Raw genomic sequence first — 22348 nt, 5'->3', positions numbered from 1 at the left:
TTCCCGCACACGGAGCCCGAAACGCTGGGGAAGCTCCATCTCCTTCCCGCACACGGAGCCCGAAACGCTGGGGAAGCTCCATCTCCTTCCCGCACACGGAGCCCGAAACGCTCCCCCAGCGCCGCTTCACTCTTGCGGCACCTTCCCAGTTCTCTCCAATGGCCGCTAAGGTTCGAGGTCGGGAGCGGCGAGCAGGCAGGGATGTGCCATCCTCGAGATACTCACCAGTAGTGAGAGGGCCAAGAATGGAGGGACCAGCTCCCTAAAAAAAACCCCAAATGCAAACCCAAACTGTTTACTATTCAGGAAATTTAGTAATTATTGTTTCCCCTCCCTGTAGTAGAATTACCTTTCTTTAGATATTAGATACTTGGAGAGGCCCTTACGTTCACACAGCAAGGAGGAGACAAAGATTAAGACATTTTCAAGTATTTTGCAGCACAACAAAGAGTATCAAGGTAGAAATCAACAGCATACAGATTTCTGCGAAGCACACAACTCGGATACTTTCACTAAATGCGTTATTTACTAGCCTATACTGAACTGTCTGCCCTTTGGCACTTTTCACTGTTTACTTGCACCATAAGCATCACTAAAAGAGCATTACAGGAAGAAATACTATAACTCAGTGCCAAGCAAGGGCATCTTGAATTAGAGGGCTGAAAATGCTTAGTAAATATTAGTTTAGCCTCCCAATATATGTGTAACGAAATCTCCTATGCCTCACTTATAGTGGGGAAACTGAGGCAAAGCATCCTGCTCCAAGTTAAGCATCCTGCTCAAAAGCAAAAGAGAAATAAAAAGTAAAACATGCTTTTAGATTTTCTTTGCTTAACCAAAGAGCAAAACTCTTTTTCCAGAGAAAGAAATAAAAGGACAGAAAACTGCAAGGCAGACAACAAAGGCTCAAATCAGATTAAAAACGATACACCAAAATAGCCTTTATGATGCACATTTTGCTGTTTTCTATGAAGCTGTAGCAATACATTCAATAAAACAAATAGGGAATATTCAATCTTTTCTATTTACTAAATTCTCATCTGCAACTACTTTTTTTAAATTTTTTTTTATTTTTTTTTAACTGGAGAGAGGCAAAGCATTCTCCCCAAAACCTGGCAGCATCCATTAAATCTTCTCAGGCCACCCAGAGATCTCCCTTGATAAACCACTCCTCAGCTACTGAAATACCCTCATAAACCATAAAGACAACATTTACACTCAAGCTAATCCACCTCCTCAAAGGCAAGCAGAAAGTAAAGTGAAGCCCTTTGGGTCAGAACTTGTTGGCTTGAAGAAGAAAAAAAGTGGAGTTTCTACTCCTGTCAGTGTGTGATGCTGGTAAGCAAAGTGGATTAAAACAGCAGCAAAGCTCATCACTTCAATTTTGTTGTTATGCTACACAGATATTTTGGAACTCTAAAGTTTATTTTAACAATATCTCTGTAGAAATTAGGCCTATTAGATATAAGTCACCCAAAAAAAGCACATTTAATCTTCAGGGGAGCCAGAACAACTCACATACAAATCAGCAACACATCCTAATTTACAAAATCACAGAATGGGTCAGGTTGGCAGGGATCAGAGCAGGTCAGCTCCTCCAGTTTCCCTGCTGAAGCAGGTTCATCCCAGAGCACATGGCAAGGGAATGTGTCCAGACAGTTCTGGAATACCTCCGTGAGAGGGACTCTACAATACCTCTGGGCAATCTGTTCCAGTGCACCTGAACAGTAAAGAAGTTTTTTCTTGTGTTCAGGTGGAACTTCCTGCACATCAGTTTCTGTCCATTGCCTCTCATCCCAGTGCTGGGCACCACCAAGAATGGTGTGACTGGATGCCTGGCTCCATCCTCTTGACAGCCTCCCTGCAGATAGTTACAGACATGGATGAGGCCCCCTCTCAGACATCTCTTCTCAAGGCTGAACAAGCTCAACTCTTTCAGCTTTTCCCCATAAGATATTTGAGATCTTCAGAATCCCAGCACATCCTTGGGCCATTCTGGCAATGGTTATTAAACACCAAAATGATACTTCCCTAACAGGTCACACCAATACTATGGAACCTGCAGCACTCATGCAGTGTACACAGTAAATTCATCCACTTCACAGCTTCCTTCTAGGGGGGTTCATGTTGGTAAACTTACGGTAGGAGTGTCACAGTTTGGATCAGTTGTCTCAATGGTGACAGCAGGAATCCTCTCCCAAGCAGCAAGGCCCTTCCTCCTTGTGTGCCAATGTTCATGCATAGCAAAGACAGTAGCTCTGAGACAGAAATGGGTTTAGTCATTCACATCCAGTGCTTCTTCCCCCTGAATATTCACATAATTTTAGCTTTGGGGGTGTGCAAACAGATATACCAGATTTAAGAGAAAGTTAAGGAGGACTGTCTAAAAATAATGGATGCCACACTGCCACGTGCAGTTTACGTTTGGCCTTCAACCCTAAGGAGAAAACTTCTTTTTCCCATTCTTGCTGTAGGAACATCTGCCAGGCAGGCCATGAAGGAGTAAGTGTGGGCAGAGCAAATCCCAACCGACTCATATTTATTTCTTGGCTTAAATACTCAAGAGGCACTTATTGAAATCTTTGTTATTCATTCAGCAAACAAAGAGACTCTTCAAATATATTTGACAAACTGTTTCCAGTCACAATAAAAAGTCAGTCTCACAACATTCAACATACAGGTTTTACTTTACTCAGAGAAAGATGTGGCTTAGGGGATGAAGCATGAAGGTAAACAAGGTGAATGAAGCCAGAAACCACCGACACCAGAAACTCTGGATAATGCCAGAAAGTAGCCTTGTTTTGGTAAGTTTCTTCTACCTGCCTTAATGATTTCTTTCTATAAATCCTGGGGCATCAGGAAAGAACTTTTCACCAAAGATAGTAGAGAACATACATCCAGTGTTTAAACCAAAGTTCCACTGATTTTATCAGCATGTGAACATCATTTCACATTGATGGATGACAATAAAGTCACGCCAAACTGAAAGTGGAGGAATTGCAGAGTCATAGATACAACAGCACGTGGGACAAGTGACACTGTCCATGCAGCATCTTCTCCATGCTTTGTGTCCCCACCTGAGCTGTGAGCATCTGGTTTCAGAATGGTTCAGGACACAAGAGAGATGTGGTACTACCTTGCTCTGCCATAAGCTATTATTTCCCACCTGTGAGGGTTAATCCAGTAACCCCTCAAATTAGACTCATACTGTCTTTACATTATTGTACTGAGGAAGCAGATGGCTTACCTTATGCCACCATCAAACTCAGCTGTGTGACTGCTCCTGTCAGCTCTGTGAGTGAGGCTAAGACCATGCTATCACAGGCTTTATAAGCCAAGCTTTACAAGCATGCTGTTACTTCCAAACATTTAATAACTTTTAAGGATTTTTGTTCTGCAACTCTTGTCTTGACATTTCATCTTGCACATACAGCAAATGCAGCACATCTGGAACTGATTGAGCCTTCTGGTGTGGCACAGATTTGCTCTGCTCCTGTCTCACAGCCATGCTGGAATGCTGAGAGCACAACAGCACAACAGACGTTAAGCTCAGCGCTTAATTTTATGTCCACAGGCAGCACGAGCCCACTCCTGCAGTGGATAATCTCATCTTCAGTCATGGTGTTCTGTGACAGCAATTTACAACAGTGGTAGAACATCTTCCCAGGTGTTAAACTGTTTACTTTACCTGTGCAGGAGGTTGGCATTTGGTTTTATATAAAATAATTGTGACACCAAGGCAGCTGCCTACAGGTGAAATGATCAGTGAATCTTCCATTTCCATAACAATATGGGATTGTTGCAGGTAAAATGATTTCTTATTGACACACAATAAATACTTATATGTCAATCTTTCCACAATATGACCATTAGTACAGCCAACAGAATAACAGTAAAGACAGTGAGAATCAGAGCAGGATATTTTGTGATAATAAAGAGAATTTTCCATTACTTCAGCTGTCATCTGGACAGGACTGTGTGATAAAAAGCTTCATTGGGAATTCAATATTTAGTAAGTCTTCTGTCACAGCTGAGAGAGCAAAAAAAAAAAAATCCAAACCAAAACACCAAAGCTTTAAGCACATAAATTAATGTCACATATGACTACAGTTTTGCTGCAGCATTTTTCCCAAAACTGGCTGATGCTAACAGTAAAGCCCCACTATTTAAGAGACTTTAGAAAAGATGAGAGATGTATGGGTCCTTCCAAGGCTTTTGACTACACAATACATTGACATTCTTCTTGCAGCTACTGTCAAATTTACCTAGAAAGAATGTTCATTCAAAGATAAACAACATCAAATAATTAAAAGGAAATTAGACAGTCCAACACAGCAGAAAGAGGGGTTTTGTTTTCCTGTCAAGAACAGACAATATATTTCCTGAACAAAACCCCTTTTCCACTAGCTTTCCTCCACCAACTTGCTAGACTATTTCTCTGTACAGCAGTCCACCAGTCATAAAAAAAAAAAAAAGGTAGGCAGCATCCAGAAGCTTAAATGCATAGATCAAAATGGTGAAAGATCCATCCCTTGTACTGAACGTAAATCTAACCAAGCTGGACTGCTGAAAGAACACACTTTCATCATCAGTATTTACTGCTACACTGTTGGCAGGATCATAATGGCCCTAACCAAGGATAAGAAAACATTTGCTTTGCTAAACCTACGGTTCCCAAAACATTTAGATGCAGGTCAGTCCCCAAGGATCCCATTTCACTGTCCTTCCTTAGACTTTCAGCTCATTTTGATGAATTCTCTAGCCTTTAATGGATGCAGCCATAATCCTGCAAAGGAGCTCTGCTTGAACTGGTTGTAGATAAACACACACCGAATCAGAACTATGCAGAAAGCCTTCTGGGGAATCTGAGAAGCCAGGTCATGGTGTTTGAAAACTAAGTATCATCTTTAAGAATTACAATTAAATTCCAGTATAATGTACAATATCCAGGCACTCCAGCTATTTGAGGCAGGGACGTATGCTGGAGCAGTCCCAGAGTTAATTTATGGGGCCAACCATCATTTGGAATCTCTGCTGCAGAAAACATTGTTCCTGAATCTAAAATTCTCAGTAAACCCTGTGCTCTAAACTGAAAGCACAGAGCTGAGACTCACTATGTGATATCATGACTTCCTAGGAACAACCAGCTGGAAAAATGAAGTCTCAAGTGTATAAATGTTTTTGTTAGATTTTTGCAAGTAATTCACTGTGGAGTTGATGTTTTACCTCTAAAGGTGAGTGAATCTTACCAGGAGATGCTATGTCTGACACATATGTAGTGGTTGGGATCTGCAGTGGGCCAGGAGCACAAACATACAGGAATGCAAAAGAGGAGATTTTGAGTCTAAGGCACAAATTACTGATGCCTTCTAAATAAAGGATCATTGTTTCTGCTTCCTTTTCTTCAATGAGCAACACAGCACAGGGTAAGGATACCTCTCCACCTTTTGACTCTTTTTACTTCAATTAGGAAAGATATATTTGGACCTTTTTCTCACTCTGTCCTGAAGACCACCTTACAGTGACTTCCACAATGACACAGGGCATGTCTCTACCACTCTGCAGCTGGGATGAGAAGTGTGCTTCTGCAGAAAGTCCCCACCAACTGCACTTCAGCTGACATCACAGAGAAGTCTTAGAGAATGTGATTCGGATAAAAACAAAGATGAAAATGTGTTTCAGGAGTGCACCTATTTTGTTGCAAACAAACATTAAATCCCCAGCACTAGAGTTTGTGTGAAACAAAAAACTGTGTGAAACAAATTTTTGTGAAACAAATAATATGAAACATAAAGCATCAAGTCTTCTCCAAAAATTTTTCCCTAAACAGCTATTCCAACTCAACTGCACTCCTTAGTAAACATTGCCACAGAATCCTATACAGAATGGGTGTTTACTAAGACATTCCCAAAGGGAGATAGGGAGGTAGGAGAGAGTCGCTTGGAATCAACTCTTTGCTTCAAGCTCAGCTAAACCACCTGAATGCCAAGATGGTTAATTTTGAAGAAAAAACATGCTCTAAGAAAACTTAAATAGGCAACAGATACCTGCAAACATCTACATTTGTTGTCTTCTCTCAAGGGATTCTAAAGATCATGGTTGTTAATGGAATCGAGATTATTTCACTGGGCAAACATATGTTGAGAATTCCTCCACAGGAGCAACTAAATGAAAAGCTTAGTCAACCATCAGAAGGTTAATATACTCATTTTACACAAGTTTAACTTTTCTGAAGATGAAAAAATATGTAGATTTCCTTACTGGTAGGAAATAGGTCGGGCAAATAAGACTTGTTTGACTGATAGGGGAAAGAGAAGGGAAAACCCCCAATGTATTATTGAATTAAAAAGAGGCAAATTAGTGAATTTGCTTGAAACACGGCTAAATATGTAATGCTTTAAATCCTCACCTCCAAGAAAAGGCTCTATTGAAGTTTTTTTTCTTGCTTTACTTACATGATTTTCTGAAAAAGAATCTAACAGTTTTGGAAAGATTGCTCAGAACAGTTTAAGTAACAAACCAAAATTACCTGTTGGTGTCAACCCCTCCCATGAGTGCTCCTATTTTCCTTCCACTGCAGAGAAGGTGTGTTGAATGGCAACTCTATATATTAGGTGATTTGAGTATCAGAAGTGTAAAGAGACCTTGAAACTCTGAGTTGTCTTTTGAATATATGCTTCTATCTTTGCTAGTGAAAAAGAGGTAGAGGTAGAAACTAGATAAGCAAGCATTAAAGATTTTCAGAGTCTTCATGAGGACAGTGTTAGCTTTTCTCAAGGTACATACTGTGGGACCTTTGCAGAAATCAATCTATATTAAAAAGTGCCACAGCAAACATTATATGCTAAGTCAGGAAGCAGCAGTAATTGTGTGCCTTAATTTTTCATCTTAGTGCTCAAATGCAGCTGACAACACTGACAAAAGCTTTGTAAAACTACGTAAATATGTACAGTTATAACATGTTCTTTCCTTATCCACTACAGCTTATTTAAAACCAGGGACAATTTTTGAGTATACTTATTCTTTCCAGAGGACATTACCTTAGGCTTGTCTACACTGAGTTTGGTTCCAATCAGTCTGTCTCCATCCACTCTGCTTCTCTAGTCTTGACTAATTTTAGAAAATCTGTCATCATCAAGCTCTTGCATGGCAGTTCTCTTCTTCAGATCCCTAACAAATAAATACAGGTCTCAGCACAGATCTGGCGACGCTCAGTCCTCAGCTTTATGTTTTGGAAAATTAAATATTTTTTTCTGAATTAACTCCCTATAATTAACTAAATACTGCTTTTTAGAAAACCCCAAAACAACCAACCAACCAACTGCACTATGTAGAACCCCCTCCCCATGTTTTACTAACTCAGTCATGTAAGATTGCGATCCTTCATGACCAATGCCACAGGCATAGCGTGGTTATGAGCTGCCAGAGCACAGGATTAACTCAGTTTACAGTACAGCAATTTCATACACAGCACCATGAAGTGTAACGACACAGCTAAATACTCTGGCACAGGATCAGTAGGGCTTTCATTACCTTTTAACATGTACTACTACCCCTCTTCAGAACATGGTGTCTCCTTTTGGCAATTCCCCTTTGCCACACATTCCCCAACAGGTGCCACAATCCGTGGGTCCAAGTCTGTGGATCTTGGGAAGCCCAAGATCAGGGCAGGCTAATATTGCTCTCCCATCACTACAGTTTCTCAAGGCTCAGTAGCGAAGAGTCCGTAAATATCTATTTAACTCTATTCTGGCTCTGACCTTAGCATAGTTTTCTAAAGAAGCAATTTTGTAAACTTTTACAGAGAGTTCTCTGATTCTCAACTCAAGATTTCTTTGATTCAGGATTACATCTTCTCTTCTACACCTTTTTTTAAGCAGTTCTACACTTGATGCTGAACTGAAAATCCTGGAGCTGCCTGTTAAACAGAGCAGCAGGTGAAACAGGAGCAGCTGAAGCACATGTCATTTCTCACTGAAGCACATTAGACCTGACCAGCAGGATGGCACAAATGGCAGAAGTGAAATTCATTTCAAACAAACGACATAAAAAAAATTCACGCTGAATTTGAAGAAACTATAGGGAGAAGCAGTAAGTTCCCTTGTCATCATCCTGAGCATTTATTTTTAAGTCTCTGCTTTTATTCTGGTTATCCAAGAACATGTTCAATCACCATAACAAAGCTGAATAACCCCCAGTAGGATTAACTGTCCATCTGTAACAACAGCATATACACAGCTAAGTATGTTCTTGAGGGGATTACAAAGCCTTCTGCTAGATTCTGATCACCTTACCTACACTTCATCTTCCTGCAGTGGTCAATGGAAAAATCCAAAAACCCACACAGGCAACCTTATAATCTGCTTTTGCACAATTTCTTTGTGAATTGTGATTGCTTCTGTCCTCCCTCTTTGACTAGCCAGGCAAGCTTAATGCTGGTCCCACAGGAAATACCTGGCTTCATGCACATTTTTTAATGCAATCGCCTTCACCTTGGATCTTCCAGGAAAAAAAAGTTTTTGTTTCAAACCAAAATGATTAATAATTAATAAATGATTTTGTTACAAATAACAAAATCTCTGTCCCATGATACAAAAGTCCTTGCAACTACTCAGCAGCTTCTATTGAAATCCCACCAGTCTCCTTATTTCTTGATAGATAGGAGCAGCCAGTTCTTTGGCTTTCTCTGCTCCATCCTCTAAAACCTTTATCAGATGAGACTTGTCTTCCTGGAGTTTCTTGATTTCATTCCTGATAGGTGCAAATTTTTGGATAACAGCCTCTGCTACCACCATTTTGTAGTGAGCAGTGTCGAGACCAGCGGCTTGGTGCAGCACCTCTTTGATGCTCAGCCCCGCCACTGCAGCGTGGATGGACACCAGGTTGGAGACACCGGGGCGGGCGGCGGGCTCGTAGGTCACCTCCGAGGTAAAGTCAGTCACAGCTTTGCGAAACTTCAGCACTATTTCATCTGGGCTGTCTGCTATGGTAACAGTGGCTAACTTCTGTGGGTCTGACTTGGACATCTTTGCCGATGGATCTCTGAGGGATTTTATTTTCTTTGTTGTACCTTTAAAAAAAAAAGTTATGAGCACAGACAACGGTTTCTTATGACAATTGCTAGGAACAGTGTGCAGCTATATGATGAAGCTGTTTATCCTTGCTCAAAAATGAGCTGCGAGCACAATCACGTATGCTCTGTTTAGTCCTTGCATCCTTCCTGTCCTTCTAAGAAGCCACCTTTCTCCTCTCATAAACTGAATGAAGCCCATTCCATCTCTCCCATCCTCCCTAAGGAGGAACTTCTGCTGGGGCTACTTCTAATATTTTATGTGGCTTACATGCTGATTTCCCCCCATATTTCTCCCCCCTTCCATTACTGCACCTTACTGAATGGTTCTGAGCAGTGGAGAAACAGGTTCACTCCACTGATAAAAAAAAAAAAGAATCCCATAACAATTAAACTCCTTATTTCAGGAAACTCTTCCACTCAAAATCTCTTGGAAATTCTCCTAAATCTCAGTAAAAACAGTTTTTAAAATTCTCTAATTCAACACTGACCAGCTCTCTTAGATGTAAAGCACTGTTTAGATAAGAAAGGTGTGGGTGTTGTACAAACTGCTAAGATACATGCATGTACATGAAACAGATAAGTGGCATTAGGAGAATATTACAAAGTACTTTAACAGCATCAATCCACACTGCTTCAGTTTTTCACCAAGAAATATCATTCATGGAGTACCTAAAGTATCACTTATCTACGGAGTACTCATACCAGCTGTTTTTAGACACCTAATACAGCCAACAAAATTACCTGCATACTGCTCATAGATGGCCTATGTACTCAGTGAAAGAATAAGGGTTCTTCCAGCATACAATTCAGATTGCCCCAGAAAGTGCTTTGTTCTGAAATCACCTTTTGGAAGGTCTCTTCTGCAAATTTGAAAGAGTCCAGGTAATTCAGTTGTCTACAGCTAGTCAGTCTGAATAGGTCCCCTACCTTCTCCATTCATCTAGGATGTTTTGTTGGTTTGCATATACTTGTGAACTTAAGAAGGAATGCTTTTTGGGAGCAAAATGAAAAGTTTTTTCCTTTTTTTTTTTTTCCAAATTGAGCTTATTATTAAATGGTAAACAGCCTCACCTGCATCAGAGGCTACACTCAGCTCCTCTTTATAGTGCTTAGTACTCCATTAGAAACTGTAGCGTTTGCAATCCCTAATATTCTCAAAACACCACTCCAGGTCTAACACCATTTTTGTCACTGAGACTTGAAAATTGAGAAAGGTTTATTGCTGCCTGTCTTTTCTAAGGTGAGAGCTCCTTGCCCTTTTGGGGGCGAAGGTCTCTGCTGTGCATTCCTCTACATTACTTACAACAAAGATGCAACGCTTCATCCTTGCCCAATTCTTCACGTTTCTTAGCAAACATGCCATTTGCGCCATCTGACTCCTCCTCACCCCCCGGCCTATGACCTTACAGCTCAAAAATGGCTGAGAAGATTTTCCTTGTAAGTCTTCCTGAGACTAAGATCAAAAACGTTAAGTCTTAAGCTCTGTGACAGACACATATTGAAATACTCAAGCATATATTAAACACCCTTAAAAAAAATTGGAGCACTGTACATATAAACCAACAGGCTGTTCAGCATCCCTAAAGTAAACATCTCTGACTTGGACACTGAAGAATTCTGCTTGCTAGAGGTCTCTTGCCTTGCCATGTCTCCTGAATGAGAAACATGGAATAGAGGCCCTACTCTTAAAAAGTCCTGTGCTTGAAGAGCAAGGCTGACTGGCAGCAGAGTGCATCTGGCCCGCTGGACTAGAATACCAGATGTCACGTACATTCCTCAACCATGGATTTCTAAAGCCTTATATCTATCTTGGGAGTTCATTTTCACAGCCTCTAGGCACTTTTTGCCAGGTTTTAATTTTCCACTCCCTTAATATCAGTTTGCCCCCTTTTCTTGGTCCCTGAAACTATTTCCACAATGTTTAAATCCATCTTCAACTTTGAAGCGCAGTTAAGGGAAAAAAATAACCAACTCACTTAAAATGGCTTTGGGCACAGGAAAGAATTCTCCATATTTCTTGTTGAAATGTTGTGCTATATCTTGGGCTAGTTCCAGGTGCAGGACTTGATCTTCTCCAACAGGAACACGTGTTGACCTTTTAATAAAAGACAGATACAGGAAACTCAGCAAAGCTCTCTGGTTCTGCTGAAATGTTACTCAAGACTGTAACAGCTTCTGCCATGACTGAGGGCCAGACTGAGCCAAACACTCAGTCCCAGCTAGATAAAGGTGCTGTGGGAGCAAGATCCCAAACTGAACATATTCAAGGATGACTCTGCTTTTTGTGCTGAACTGAAGCACATAACCAAGGGCAAAAATAGCCCTTTGTGAAGACATATATGGCAAAGATACCTGTAAGAGCAACTTATTAAACTCAGCCCAAAGAAAGTTTTCTTTAGTATCTCCTGCTGCCTCTTCAGAGATCAAAGAGCGCATGCTATAGAGTAAAAAAAAAAGGTAAGAAAGATCTGCAAGGCATAAAGTGCAAGCAGCTTGTCATGTCAAGTCTCAGGAAAACATAACTGTTGTTGAGGAGTTAGTACTGAGGATGTATCAAGGGAAGGAAAGAAGAGAGTGTTTCTTCTTCATCACAATTGTATAAATCATGTGGTCCAGTGCCTCTATTGTCACAAGTGTTATTAGAGGATTAAAACTGCTGGATTCAAAGGATAATTTGATCTTCTGTATTGAACTCAATGGCTTGAATACACTTCTGGAGGGAAACACAATCTGCATCAGAGGACATGAGGAGGTGAAGAATCCATTACTTCCCCTGGTGATTCTTTCCCACAGTTAATCATACTTGCTAAAAATGTATGATTCTTTTAGATGAGGCAGACTTGAAATCTTGCCAGCTTTTGATTACTCTCCCATCCCCCAGCAGATTTTTTTCCTAAGGCTTACAGGGTATTCAGCTATGAATACTGGACATGTTCCAAAATAAGGAAGTTCACCATGCATCTTTTAAGTTCCCAGAAAATTTCAGATCAACATGGTACGCTTTCCTTCCGATTCTGAATTACTGGGCTTACATCCAGGAATCAATTTGTCCACCTTTATTCTCAACCAGCCAGTAAGGCAACCTAAAAACAGTTACAGTAGGAATCAATAGGAAATCACAGTGCCCTATAACTGAGAGAAAATCAGTTACCATAATCAATATACTTTAAGCAGGTCAAAAGAAATGTTTCCATATGCCAAAATGGTTCCATATTCACAAAGTTTGGCACTAAACAGAAAACATATTATCTCCATAAAAGTCTCTGCACGATACCTTGCCTTTTTCCTTGCTGGCTTTTAAAAATTTTTTTCTATTCTGGTGCTATTTTTACTTCTTTCTGTCGTGCATTTACCTTCTGTCCATTTTCCTGTCTCTTTGATCCTTGGTTCATCTGAGCTAGTACTGTTTCTCCCCCTCCTCCAGCTCTAAATTCTACTTCATGACTGCTGTTCCCTTCCTGTGTTTCTGTTTCTCACCAATTCTTGTTTCTCATATTATTTTGTTTACATTAAGACATTTCTTATTAAAGGTATTAAGTCAAGTTTCTTCAAAGAGATATTGTTTCTCTTTCAATTCCTTGTTTTGTGCTCTGGGTGGACAGCCTGCTGTTAATACAGATAGTAGCCAACAAACCACTGGCTTTGCTAAGGAAAGATGAAACACCTGATCTTATTAGAGATGGAAGTGACAGACATGGTTGAGCTCAATCAAAACAATGTGATTTCTGATAATGTTGTCTAAATTTCACCCTTAAATACTTGATGCTCAAATCACTCAAATATTTGACAATCAAATGGGACTCACTTCAAATAAAATCATTATGATATTCAAAATAATTCTGCCTTTTGCTGCTTCCTGTTATTTTTAGTTAAAATTAGGTAAATTAGAAATACCATCTCTTGGTCTTTTAACAGTCCCATGTTCCCTACTATGATCAATTAACATGAAATTTCTCTAGATACATTTTTCTGAATTCACAACTGGTTAATCTTGGTAAGTCTGACCTGACATCCTTGTCCTCAGTTCTGTGTTAATTCTCTGTCCCAGTCAATACTCACAAGTTCCTTCAGAACAATGCTACAAAGTACATATGCTCTGAACATATAAAAAATTAATATATGGTGCACTGTCTTCAACATTTACTTACTGAGACAGTTTAAATCATATTATGAAATACAACCAGTAATGACAATGCACTACAAATTCTATTAGCCAGGTTACAGGCTTAGGCATGCTGAGTCCCCAGTCCCTCACTAGGGGCTGTTTCCACTGCAGCACTAGCCAGGTACTACAAGCTGCAGTCACTAAGTTACTCTTTCTCATCAGTATGAACTGGCCTACACAGAATCCCCCACTAATATTGGTATGCTACATACAGATAGTTTAAGTACCTCTACAGTACACTGCATAAAATAAAGCATAACTACTTTAAAAAAAAGTGTATCAGTGTGAATGTGCAATATGTATAATTAAAAATCAGTCTGTTATAATTGCCTAAGAATTATTCTCACATGACCAGATTTTGCTCTTTACAGTCCTGTCAGTAGCTTTTTAACCAGGCTAGATTTCAACCAGCCTCTTGAGAGTCTGTCATCCATTTCCAATCTTCTGATCTAATCACACCCAGCTCCCCTGCTCAAAAAGTTAGCATGTTGACCTGACAGGCATTCATTCCAATGTAGCTGAACAGACATTGCCCATGGGCTCACATTCTGCCTCTTACTTGTACAGCAAAATATCTGCTGCTTGAAGCACAGGATAAGTCAACAAACCAACAGTTCCTTCGCTATTCTGGCTGGCACGCTTCATCTGTTTGGAAAAGAAAAACAGAACAATCACACTTTGACTAACGGTATCAAGGTCTGTGATTTTAATTAATTAGAATTCTGAATAATTGAGTAATTTATTACGTAGCTCTACAGAAGACAGTGTAATGTAAAATCCACTCCTTATGAATATATTCTGGTTTATGTCTCGTATTTATGAATTTCTCTACACTGTTCTGATATTCTAGTGAGAAGGGAACATAGGGCTTCTTTTGTTTTCTGTTTGTAACCATATTAATGGAAATGATTTCAAATGCAAAACCATAAGGCTAAGTTATTAAACTTGAATATTACACATAAATCCTACTTTTTAAATAGTGTCTTCAGCAATAAATTTTTGAAACACTTCATAATGGAGATACAAAAAGGTATTAATACCTGTGTTAGAGATCAAGACACAGTGATCACACACAGTCACCAGGACAGCCAGTGACAGCTGGGAGAAGCCAGAACTACAGAGGCAGAGTCCAGTGCTGTCTCCATCAGTTCTCACTGCTCCCCACAATCTACCCAATGCATTCAAGTCCTCTACTGCTCCCTGATATGGATCACCTAGATCAAGACAGTCAGGCTACAAACACTAATTCTGTTCTAGCAACGACATACCTGTGTTTTACTTTTAGCAATACTTAAATATACTAACCCCCTTGAAATCTGAATTATTTCATTAGGACTGATCAAATATATTTCGACTTGTCTCACACTCTCCAACAGATCCTGAATTCTGTCTCCATCCTAAGTGCCTAGGGTTCAGGGAACCTAATTTGCAAAGCCTAGCACCTGTAACACCTATCTGTAGGTCTGGAAAGTCAATCCAGTCAAAGTAGGATTTAGGAGCTTAACTTTAGAACCTCAGGTTTGAAAAGGTTTGCTTTAATCTATGCCATGCATTAACACTGGTTGCTGTATTTAAGTTTTACTGGTTTTATTTAATTAAGAAGGAAAACAGGAAAAAAGAAAACATCTGGAGGTATTTAAGATTGCTCTGAACTCTGCAAGCCCAAACTGCTCTTAAGCTGTTGGGGTTTTTTTTTCCCCTTTTTCAGATACTTCTCTCTCCTGTCTTTTTCTGCTTACTAAATGTCAAAATAAAATACAAGGAAATTAAACGTAAGAACTCAATTGATGCAGTCAGGCTAATGTAACACCAAGATTAAGAAGATGAACACTTGACACTCGTAAAGGCAAACGTTTAAGATACAATATCACTCAGCACATTTTTAATATTTATAATTTCTATACTCCTCTTCAAACATATGCCTCTTTTGAACACTCTTCCATAAAATCTACAGAGCAGCCACTCTTTATAGTGGAAAATAAAAAGCTGTTTATGGAACTCCTTAATCGGCAAGGCCCAAGGTTTCCACTGCAATATCTTCCATTACTTCTGCATTATTAAAAAAACACTGAAATAACACTGAATGTTCTAGCAAAATCAGTTTAATAACAGCAAACAAGCCTCCTTTTTAGCACAGTTTTTCTGCAAATCTCTGCCAAAACCACAATTCTATAGCTTCCAGAGGAAAATGTTCACTAAGAGGAACAGACCTGGAGAGGTATGTTTTACCCCTTCCACCACAGGACTACAGAATTACTTAAACCTAAAGCAAGAACAACCAAGGTAAAGTTGCTACTTCATAGATGACAAGTATTTCCAGGATAACATTTTCTACTCAATTCCCATTAATTTCTTTTAAATTTACCAAACTGTCCATACCTTCCACTGGGGCAAACGTAGCAGACGTGGCACATTAGTTAAGCACCCAAGAATCCAGGCAAGTTCTGCATGCTCAGGAACCTGAAAGTATGACATTAGAATCTATTTAAATCTTTCTCCTTTATATGCATATTTTCTCAAAGTCAGTAAGAATAAATTACATCAAAGATGAGAAAACCATTTATTTCTGTATATTACTTTTTCAGTAAAGTCAAGTGACAAGCTAATGGAAAGTGTTGGACACTGCCAGGATTGAATGCTCTATATTAAAATAGTATAGGAAGGTTCTTGATCCTATCCACTCATATTCTAAACAAGAAAGAAAATGCTTTAGCAATAGCAGAGTTGAGCACACATGTAAACTCCTTTGCTTGAATACTTGATTCACTCTCTGCAATATTGGCAGATTTGAATCTTTAAGAGGATGCTAACTGTCTCAAAGATGTTCAAAGCTTCATGCCTGCAATATAATATAACAACCCATACAGAAGGCAATAAAAAGTGTTTCTTAACAAGTAAGAACTTCTAGGATTATTAATTGCAATTCTTTTGTTGTCACATTTTAAATACAGTAATTTCTTAGCTAGCAGTCATTCAACTACTTTTGTGACCAATGTGTAAAAGTATCCAACCTCCAGACTACAGCTCAGTGGTTAGAAATATTTCAGGTTGATTCTTCCCTTCTTTCTGCCTTTCCCACAGATTCAGGGTTTTTATTAATTCCCTCATGCTTATTTGACCTGTAATCTTCTGTGCACAAGACAAAGTGCAACAAAATACTGGAGTAAAATGAACTTCACGGAAAATACTGAGCACAAGACTCCTATTTCATCTAGAAGGAATCACCATCTGGTTGAAAGTGGTTTCTCATTTCTTTCTTCTAGTCACGGACAGAGAGGAGATGGTGCTCTGTTGCACTTGTGTTGACAAGAACCCTTTTTAAAAGCTATGCAGTCATTGATTCAGCTCTGTCAGATGTTGCTTTCACAGCCAAGACTGCACGTGCGTTTCACTGGATCAGTGGATTTGACATTACATCAGTTACCAAAACACCCAGTGATCTAAACAGCATTTGTTGGGTTGAATACACAGTTCTTGGTCCTACCAAGTCATACTCACTTCCCATCTTCAAACACAGTCCTTTCCTAAATATTACTGAAGTGCTGAATATGCTGAAGAAAAAGCCTGATAAAATGGGGACAAAATATGTAGAAGTATACCAAAGGGTAGAGATTTCAGCTGGAATAAAATTCAGTACTGGAGGCTAATGAGTCAGCATTCATCATCCAAATTGAAGTAACTGACTGTGTATTGGTGTGTGAATCAGGAGGTTCTAGGCTTAAACCACAAATAATTTGTCAGACTAAATCACAGTTTAAGCTACCGTGTTTTACTTGGCAAGAGGGGCAGGTAATTTGGTTGGTCATGGTGCATCTGCTCAAATGTTACTCATTTAGCTATTTTAGTATTTCATCACACTGATTGCACAAACCTGATACAAAGAAACTGGAAGACGTATATGATGATGCATATGACACCAGAAGAATAATGGCTCAGTCTACTCTTCCTTTCACTGAGTAATATCCATGGATCACAATCAGGAGAAGCCATTCTCCCAGACAAACTCCGTCTGCTTCTTGCTGCAGGTCCATTTAAAACTGCAGGCAAATGTCTTCATTAAACAACCAAAACACAAGAATGTAAGAAATAACTGTACTGGATCACAACAAAGGCAATGCAGCCTTGTGCCCTATTTCCAGGAGTAGCATTTGGGGCAAACACAGGAGACTACTGCTTCCTACAGTATCTTCCCCTCATACTTCTCCAGCATCCATAATTGTTGCACTAGGGAATATCAGAAGGAATATTAGAATTATCCCTGGCCCAGTCCTGGTAATGTACCCAGATTCCCCAGGAATATGTCTGATCGTTTTCTGAACCAGCTGAGAGTGCCCACTTCACAACCCCATGGAGCAGCAAGCTCCAGAGGCTTAAACCTGATGTGTAGAGAAATAATTTAGCCACTAATGTATCCATGTTTATTTACTGGTTTTGAATACCACCTGTTTCTTACATTGCACAATTTGGTGAACAATTCCACATCCAGCTTATTCAGTGTTTTTCTGATTTTGTAAACTGTGATTGCATATACGCCTCAGCCTTCTCCTCTTCAAACTGAAGCAACCCTGACTTCTGAATTTTTCCTTCTTAAGGTATCTACTCTATCCCCTGCTGCATAAATTCCTCTCCTTTGTATCATATCTAAATCATTAGTTCATTCTGGAGACTCTAAAACTTCACCCAGTATTCAAAAAATGGGCACATTAAGGTTTTGCATGGTGACAAAACATCATCTCTGTCTTATTCACAATACCCTTTCTGGTGATGTGGTGATCATGACATATCATTAGCTTTTTTGAAAATTGCTTGTGCTGAGCCAATGATTTCAGAGAACTGCCAATGATGACTCCAGGACTTTCTTTCCTGCATTTTGTGAAGAAGGTTTAGAATACTTTTACCCAGATATTTTGAAGTATTTAAAGATATTCTACCCCTTATTTGCCTGTCCACTCTGTTTTATGAGTTCTTTTGAAATTCCTTTCCTTGGCACAGCATTTGGCTACACATAAGGACTTAGCACTGCCAGTGAACTTCTGTTCACTACTTTCTTCAGGTCTTGAAGGAAAATGTTGACTAGAACTGCTCCCAGCAAGAATCCCTGAAGAACATGACTGCTGAGTGTGCCATTCAAAAAAAAAGAGTGAGCATTACAGCCTCTGTGGCTTTCAACAGTGATATGAAAGGAAACAGAGAAGAGAGATCTCATATTTTCATACATCTACAAAATGCTTTTCAGTTGATTCCTATTGTGTTAGGTAGTGTTTATTGTGGCATCACAAGGAAAACCTTTGTCAGAGAAGCATCACTTTTCACACAACTTTCATTAAAAAGAGTATGACTGTTAGAGAGGCGTTCTGCCTGCTTTTTTAATTTATTTTTTTAAAGGAGGTTACCCAATAATCCAACTAGGATTTCAAGAAATAAAAGTATAAAGAGCTCCAATTAATTCAGGCTATTCTGTTTACTCTTTAACCAATGAAAAACTCAATTTCTTTTGTATTTTAAAATCTGACAACAAACTACTGTCTAGAGCTACAATGTACTTCAGGACCACCCAGTTTTTCAAAAGACAACAGATAAGAATAAACTTAACTCTTTTCCAATGAAGACATAATTTTCTCAGTGTGCCCTCTCCTCCAAGTACATCAGTAAAAAGTAATACAAATGGTAGAAAACCAGAATTACATCTCCAATTAACAAAACTCACAACCAGTGACAGTTGCTGAACTGTATGTCAAACCAAACTCCAAGAATGTCACAATCACTGGTAATTCTGAAAATCAGCTATCAATTAAATCCTTCAGGTCAAGTTCAGCTACTTTTATGTCCTGAAAAAAATATAATAGTCTGTTTTCAGTATAAACATTATTTTCTTGGGAAATATTTCTTGCAGCCTTGCTGAAAATATTTCCAGGAATAACAGTTTTTAAGTGCTCTATTTATTGTTTCCCTTAATAAAGTCAACTATTTCCCATTTAAAATTTAAATTTTCCAAAACTTCTTACCCATATCCATATAGCAATCTCCCCTTTTCAGGCAGCCCAAATCCTATCCTTTGCTCTTCTCAGTAAATATAGCAAGTTTCTCTCTCTTTTCCTGCTCTGTGCTCTTGCTTATTTTAACAATTTTTGTTTTCTAATCTCAAACAAGTCTGTAAAAACTATCAACATTTCTCAAAGGGTTGAGATGGCCACCTCTATGCTACTACCAGGGACACATTTCCTCCTTCAATCTCCATTGCATTAAGCATCCCCCACAACCTGGCTTACTAATCAGTAATCAAAGAGTTATTTCCAGAGCAAACTACTTATATTCCTTCCCTGTGACCTGACAAGGCCAAGGCTGCCTACCCAGATTTCTTTAATTTTTTTAAAGTGCAAATATTTAACAGAGGTGACCATTCCCAAATGATAATGAGCAGTTATCTAAAAGGCACAAACACTTCTGTTTCTTCACCTGAGCACCCTGCTCCTCCCTTTTTAAAGACAAATAGCTTCTTCATTATTTACTTGTGCAGCCATTTGAAGTTATTAAACTCAGGTCAAAATTCATACTTAGATCTCTGGAGCTTTATATGTGGGAGTACAATCTCAGGGCTTCTTTCTGTAAATCTATTTTTTTGTCCTTGATCCTAGCTATTCCTTACCAAATTCTTGTTGATATTCCCTTGCCATAGCCAATGATATATATATATATATGGAAAAGCAGTAGCTACTTTTAATCCAAATAATTCTACATGACTTTTTATGATGAAACATACAGCTGAGGAAGACAGCCAGCTGTGAGATTCAAGAACAGTGGGAGAGGCATGAATAGTGGAAGCAGATTTGAAAGCAGGCAAATCAGCAACACTGGGCCTCAGCTTTCTGAGGTTATAATACAAAGTTGTATTATAACTTTGGCAGCTGAAGTGGCTTTCTGCAAAAAGAGATGCAGGGTTTTATTTTCAGGATGGACTTCCTCAAGCTGCAACCCATAGCCCTTCTCTGTAAGGCACTGCCAATTTGTTGCATATCTATCATGTGGAAACAGCTTTCCTCAGCAGAGTAACCTCATTAAGGGCTACATTTTAAAGGGGCAGTAAATTTAAAATACTTAATTTTGATAGAGTAGAGTACAAACAAAGTCTCAGGAGGTAATTTGGATAGCTGTGTCCTAAAAGAAATTGAAACAGAGAAGGGAAAGAGTCCTACATTTAAAAAGAAATTAACCATTTTTTAGGACTTTTGTGTCTTCTAGAAGTACCAGTAAGAGCTTCTGCAAAATTCAAGAGGCCCTTTTCAAAAGCAAATGATGCTCACATTTTTCTTGAATAAGAGGTAAGGTTTTATTAATGTGTGAGGTTGCAGGCAATATATTCAAGATACTTAGCAATGTGTCTCTATATTACACAGCTAAAGAAAAAAAAAGACCATAAACAAGACAAAATAAATAGACTACCCTGGAATCAAATGCACACAGTGCAGGCACTCTTATGACAGAAAATTTGCCAGAGTATCCCAAATTTGTGTTCAAAGAAATAATTGATTGGGTAGAATAAGTTTATGGTTACAAAGGCAATATGGAATTTAAAGAACACGTTAAGCAATGTATTGAATTGGGGGGTGGTTATCTAGTTATTGTCAGTAAATGTGCAAGTATCTACCCCTCTCACCTTTACCTTGGAACAATTTAGTCACATATCCTTATTTATATTAGGTTAAAACATACAGAAATAAGATCTGCCTCTCCCTTCGGAAGAACCTGACCAAGAATATTCCTACTGGAATTAAGCTTTACTGGTTATAAACCCTGACAGACCACAGCAATTTGGCCAAAGCACCCTTTCCTCTCCTTTATTTATTATGAAATTAACTTATTTTCAGAAACATTCTCCTAGTATAACCCACAAGACTGTTTGAAAAATTATTCTGGTGTGTCCAGAAGACTGGTGAAGAGAGGAAAATATAACAGCTACATAATAGTATAAGATGAAGAAGGTAAATTACGGCAGAAAAGAAAAAAAAAAGAGAAATCCCAGTGAACCATGACTTTCCTTCCCACTGAGCTCTAGTTATATCTAGTCCAGTCCATGAGAGAGAAAACAGAGGAATGAGAGAAGCAGAATAATTTTCTAAATTAAACAGTCACATACTTCCTCTTATGACAGGAAGTTTTCAATGGACCATGCTAAATTAATGTACTTTAATGAATTTATAAGCTATGATGCAATAGAAACTTTTCAGCCCCTCTGAAAATTGGACAAGGGGTAGTGTGAATCCATTCAAACTCTGCCCACAAAACAAAGCAGATGGATACTTCTGGAAAATAACAGCAGTGAAACAGTGCGCACATTTATATTGTTGTATTTTGGCATTTGGAGTTAAGGCTAAGACAAATTTGCAAATTCCCACCTCCCAGAGTTACTGCCTCAATTTGCTTGCACACTGCAAGAATACTGCAGCTGATTATACTCAGAAAATAAATCAGCCTATCCAGAAGGATGAAAACTGCAATTTTCCGCCCAGAAACGGAACATTATGTTGTCCAGAAACTCACAGGACTCCTCAGAGAAGTGTTCATGCAGCGTATCAAGCACTGCCTGCTGAATCAACTCTGATGGAATTTTAGTTTCCCTTGGGACATTTAGCATGTGTCTGCTACAATAGATAGGTGGACAGGAAGAACAGCCTGAGACCACATAAAAGCAAAATAAGTTTCCAATATTGTTTTGACTGTGAAGCAGATGAGATACAAGATGGTTATGGGTAAGAACTGAAATGTGTAGTATATCCACCACGAATCAGAGAAAATGGGTTATATCATATAAGTTTACCATGTGTGCAGATTGCATACTGTCTTCCTTATTTACCCCCCCATAGTCCTTTTTGGTTTTAATAAAAGATCTAAGTTTTATGAAAGATGACTCTTACAGCTTTTATCAGTTATGGTACAATTTAAGGAATATATTTTCTGTTTCTTCTAATACTGTCACGATATGTTGTATAAGTCATTATTCCATAACTTCTTTTTTATGCCCCCTAGGCAAAGGCAGCCACTTAAAGCATATCTTGACATTATTTTCTCTAAGAGGGTTTCATACATCTTGCAGCTGTACTCCAAATAAAAAT

The 22348-nt window shown here is 38.8% G+C and overlaps 1 protein-coding gene across 3 annotated transcripts in view; it reads right to left on the bottom strand.

The window, feature by feature from the left end:
• Positions 1-2663: 2663 nt before the first annotated feature.
• The window catches only part of WARS2 (tryptophanyl tRNA synthetase 2, mitochondrial), a 44406-nt gene continuing 24721 nt past the window's right edge, over positions 2664-22348 (bottom strand). Inside the window, exons 3-8 of one of the 3 annotated variants that reach the window (XM_071433219.1) lie at positions 15618-15698; positions 13798-13883; positions 11050-11168; positions 7534-9070; positions 7036-7170; positions 2664-6679 (exon numbers count right to left, since the gene is read on the bottom strand). In XM_071433219.1, coding sequence (XP_071289320.1) covers positions 8622-9070; positions 11050-11168; positions 13798-13883; positions 15618-15698 — 735 coding nt within the window. In that variant the 3' untranslated portion in view covers positions 2664-6679; positions 7036-7170; positions 7534-8621. Of the gene's footprint in view, positions 7171-7533; positions 9071-11049; positions 11169-13797; positions 13884-15617; positions 15699-22348 lie in introns of all 3 variants that reach the window. The other 2 variants (XM_071433218.1, XM_071433220.1) reach the window with 2 other exon arrangements.

Source organism: Agelaius tricolor, unplaced genomic scaffold (assembly GCF_023055355.1).
Source record: "Agelaius tricolor isolate 1412-34295 unplaced genomic scaffold, bAgeTri1.0.p SCAF_9, whole genome shotgun sequence".
Taxonomy (NCBI): domain Eukaryota; kingdom Metazoa; phylum Chordata; class Aves; order Passeriformes; family Icteridae; genus Agelaius; species Agelaius tricolor.
This window is presented reverse-complemented; position numbering and strand designations above follow the sequence as displayed.